A 4,171-nucleotide genomic window follows, 5' to 3' on the forward strand; every position below is an offset into this window, starting at 1 on the left:
CTTAAATGACACCAATGTAATGTGTATGTAGGATGTAACTGCATAGTAGCGCTGAGTGTGAGGGGTACAACAGGGCCTGCACACCTATTTGTCATAAGAAATAAGTGGTGTGGGGAGTAGGTGAAATCATGAAGGGAGGGAACAGTCATGAGCTGGCCAATAGCACTGGTTGGACATGAGGTGGTGGGAGGGTTTGCTGCATCTCTTAAATGGCTGATCTGACATACCCCATCATGTAGTGGAAAAGGGGACCTCTGGGGTTATTTCTGAGGCACTATGTCTTCTTTTTGCTTCTCCTGGGATTGTGCAGCAACATGTTACTTTTATTGAGGACAGTCCTATTCCTAGTTCTGCCAGTGATTTATTGAGTGACATTGGTCAGGTCTCTTAGGGTGAAATTCTGGCTCCACTGAAGTCAATGGGAGTTTTGCTATTGACTTCATTGGTGCCAGGATTTCACTCTCAATTTGTGCCTCAGTTTATCTATGGAGAGAATAACAAAATAGGAATAATAATAATGCCTAATGATTTTGTAACTACTAATAAGGAGCTCCTTAGATGAAAGTTATTATATACTTAATCCTAAGTGATTTGCTAGCACAAAATCATTATGGGAAGCCAGATAAACTTGTTATTTACTTCATGCCATATGAAGGAGATACAATAATCCTAAAATGGGAGTAATAGCAGTAAGACAGTAAGCCCTGGTCTACACTAGGACTTTAGGTCGAATTTAGCAACGTTAAATCGATTTAAACCTGCACCCGTCCACACAGTGAAGCCCTTTATTTCGACTTAAAGGGCTCTTAAAATCGATTTCCTTACTCCACCCCTGACAAGTGGATTAGCGCTTAAATCGATGTTCCCAGGTCGAATTTGGGGTACTGTGGACACAATTCGATGGTATTGGCCTCCGGGAGCTATCCCAGAGTGCTCCATTCTGACCGCTCTGGACAGCACTCTCAACTCAGATGCACTGGCCAGGTAGACAGGAAAAGAACCGCGAACTTTTGAATCTCATTTCCTGTTTGGCCAGCGTGGCAAGCTGCAGGTGACCATGCAGAGCTCATCAGCACAGGTGACCATGATGGAGTCCCAGAATCGCAAAAGAGCTCCAGCATGGACCGAACGGGAGGTACGGGATCTGATCGCTGTTTGGGGAGAGGAATCCGTGCTATCAGAACTCCGTTCCAGTTTTCGAAATGCCAAAACCTTTGTGAAAATCTCCCAGGGCATGAAGGACAGAGGCCATAACAGGGACCCGAAGCAGTGCCGCGTGAAACTGAAGGAGCTGAGGCAAGCCTACCAGAAAACCAGAGAGGCGAACAGCCGCTCTGGGTCAGAGCCCCAAACATGCCGCTTCTATGATGAGCTGCATGCCATTTTAGGGGGTTCAGCCACCACTACCCCAGCCGTGTTGTTTGACTCCTTCAATGGAGATGGAGGCAATACGGAAGCAGGTTTTGGGGACGAAGAAGATGATGATGAGGAGGAGGTTGTAGATAGCTCACAGCAAGCAAGCGGAGAAACCGGTTTTCCCGACAGCCAGGAACTGTTTCTCACCCTAGACCTGGAGCCAGTACCCCCCGAACCCACCCAAGGCTGCCTCCTGGACCCAGCAGGCGGAGAAGGGACCTCTGGTGAGTGTACCTTTTAAAATGCTATACATGGTTTAAAAGCAAGCATGTGAAAGGATTACTTTGCCCTGGCATTTGCGGTTCTCCTAGATGTAGTCCTAAAGCCTTTGCAACAGGTTTCTGGGGAGGGCAGCCTTATTTCGTCCTTCATGGTAGGACACTTTATCACTCCAGGCCAGTAACACATACTCGGGAATCACTGTAGAACAAAGCATTGCAGTGTATGTTTGCTGGCATTCAACCAAAATCCGTTCTTTCTCTCTCTGTGTTATCCTCAGGAGAGTGAGATATAATTCATGGTCACCTGGTTGAAATAGGGTGCTTTTCTTCAGGGACACTCAGTATAGCCCATTCCTGCTGGGCTGTTTGCCTGTGGCTGAACAGAAATGTTCCCCGCTGTCAGCCACAGGGAGGGGGGAAGGTTGAGGGGGTAGTCACGCGGTGGGAGGAGGCAAAATGCGACCTTGTAACGAAAGCACATGTGCTATGTATGTAATGTTAACAGCAAGGTTTACCCTGAAAGAGTGTAGTGACTGTTTTATAAAATGTGTCTTTTAAAATACCGCTGTCCCTTTTTTTTTCTCCACCAGCTGCATGTGTTTCAATGATCACAGGATCTTCTCCTTCCCAGAGGCTAGTGAAGCTTAGAAAGAAAAAAAAAAACGCACTCGCGATGAAATGTTCTCCGAGCTCATGCTGTCCTCCCACACTGAGAGAGCACAGACGAATGCGTGGAGGCAAATAATGTCAGAGTGCAGGAAAGCACAAAATGACCGGGAGGAGAGGTGGAGGGCTGAAGAGAGTAAGTGGCGGGCTGAAGAGAGTAAGTGGCGGGCTGAAGACAGGGCTTAAGCTCAAATGTGGCGGCAGCGTGATGAGAGGAGGCAGGATTCAATGCTGAGGCTGCTGCAGGACCAAACCAGAATGCTCCAGTGTATGGTTGAGCTGCAGCAAAGGCAGCTGGAGCACAGACTGCCACTGCTGCCCCTCTGTAACCAACCGCCCTCCTCCCCAAGTTCCATAGCCTCCACACCCAGACGCCCAAGAACGCGGTGGGGGGGCCTCCGGCCAACCAGCCACTCCACAACAGAGGATTGCCCAAAAAAAAGAAGGCTGTCATTCAATAAATTTTAAAGTTGTAAACTTTTAAAGTGCTGTGCTTAAAGTGCTGTGTGGCATTTTCCTTCCCTCCTCCACCACCCCTCCTGGGATACCTTGGTAGTCATCTCCCTATTTGTGTGATGAATGAATAACGAATGCATGACTGTGAAGCAGCAATGACTTTATTGCCTCTGCAAGCGGTGATTAAAGGGAGGAGGGGAGGGTGGTTAGCTTACAGGGAAGTAGAGTGAACCAAGGGGCGGGGGGTTTCATCAAGGAGAAACGAACAGAACTTTCACACTGTAGCCTGGCCAGTCATGAAACTGGTTTTCAAAGCTTCTCTGATGCGTACCGCGCCCTCCTGAGCTCTTCTAACCGCCCTGGTGTCTGGCTGCGCGTAACCAGCAGCTAGGCGATTTGCCTCAGCCTCCCACCCCGCCATAAACGTCTCCCCCTTACTCTCACAGATATTGTGGAGCACACAGCAAGCAGTAATAACAGTGGGAATATTGGTTTCGCTGAGGTCTAAGCGAGTCAGTAAACTGCGCCAGCGCGCCTTTAAATGTCCAAATGCACATTCTACCACCATTCTGCACTTGCTCAGCCTGTAGTTGAACAGCTCCTGACCACTGTCCAGGCTGCCTGTGTACGGCTTCATGAGCCATGGCATTAAGGGGTAGGCTGGGTCCCCAAGGATACATATAGGCATTTCAACATCCCCAACAGTTATTTTCTGGTCTGGGAAGAAAGTCCCTTCCTGCAGCTTTTGAAACAGACCAGAGTTCCTGAAGATGCGAGCATCATGCACCTTTCCTGGCCATCCCACATTGATGTTGGTGAAACGTCCCTTGTGATCCACCAGAGCTTGCAGCACTATCGAAAAGTACCCCTTGCGGTTTATGTACTCGCCGGCTTGGTGCTCTGGTGCCAAGATAGGGATATGGGTTCCATCTATAGCCCCACCACAGTTAGGGAATCCCATTGCAGCAAAGCCATCCACTATGACCTGCACATTTCCCAGGGTCACTACCCTTGATATCAGCAGATCTTTGATTGCGTGAGCTACTTGCATCACAGCAGCCCCCACAGTAGATTTGCCCACTCCAAATTGATTCCCAACTGACCGGTAGCTGTCTGGCGTTGCAAGCTTCCACAGGGCTATCGCCACTCGCTTCTCAACTGTGAGGGCTGCTCTCATCCTGGTATTCATGCGCTTCAGGGCAGGGGAAAGCAAGTCACAAAGTTCCATGAAAGTGCCCTTACGCATGCGAAAGTTTCGCAGCCACTGGGAATCGTCCCAGACCTGCAACACTATGCGGTCCCACCAGTCTGTGCTTGTTTCCCGAGCCCAGAATCGGCGTTCCACAGCATGAACCTGCCCCATTAGCACCATGATGCATGCATTGGCAGGGCCCATGCTTTCAGAGAAATCT

The 4,171-nt window shown here is 49.2% G+C and overlaps 1 protein-coding gene across 1 annotated transcript; it reads left to right on the forward strand.

Annotated features, from left to right (window-relative positions):
- The first annotated feature begins 931 nt into the window (after positions 1–931).
- LOC140909953 (uncharacterized) lies at positions 932–2,671 on the forward strand. The gene is made up of 2 exons (XM_073340055.2): positions 932–1,640; positions 2,228–2,671. The coding sequence occupies exons 1-2, from the start codon at positions 1,058–1,060 to the stop codon at positions 2,380–2,382; spliced, it is 738 nt and encodes a 245-aa protein (XP_073196156.2). The 5' UTR covers positions 932–1,057; the 3' UTR covers positions 2,383–2,671.
- The last annotated feature ends 1,500 nt before the right edge of the window (positions 2,672–4,171 follow it).

This window comes from Lepidochelys kempii, chromosome 4, assembly GCF_965140285.1.
Source record: "Lepidochelys kempii isolate rLepKem1 chromosome 4, rLepKem1.hap1, whole genome shotgun sequence".
In the NCBI taxonomy this organism is placed as follows: domain Eukaryota; kingdom Metazoa; phylum Chordata; order Testudines; family Cheloniidae; genus Lepidochelys; species Lepidochelys kempii.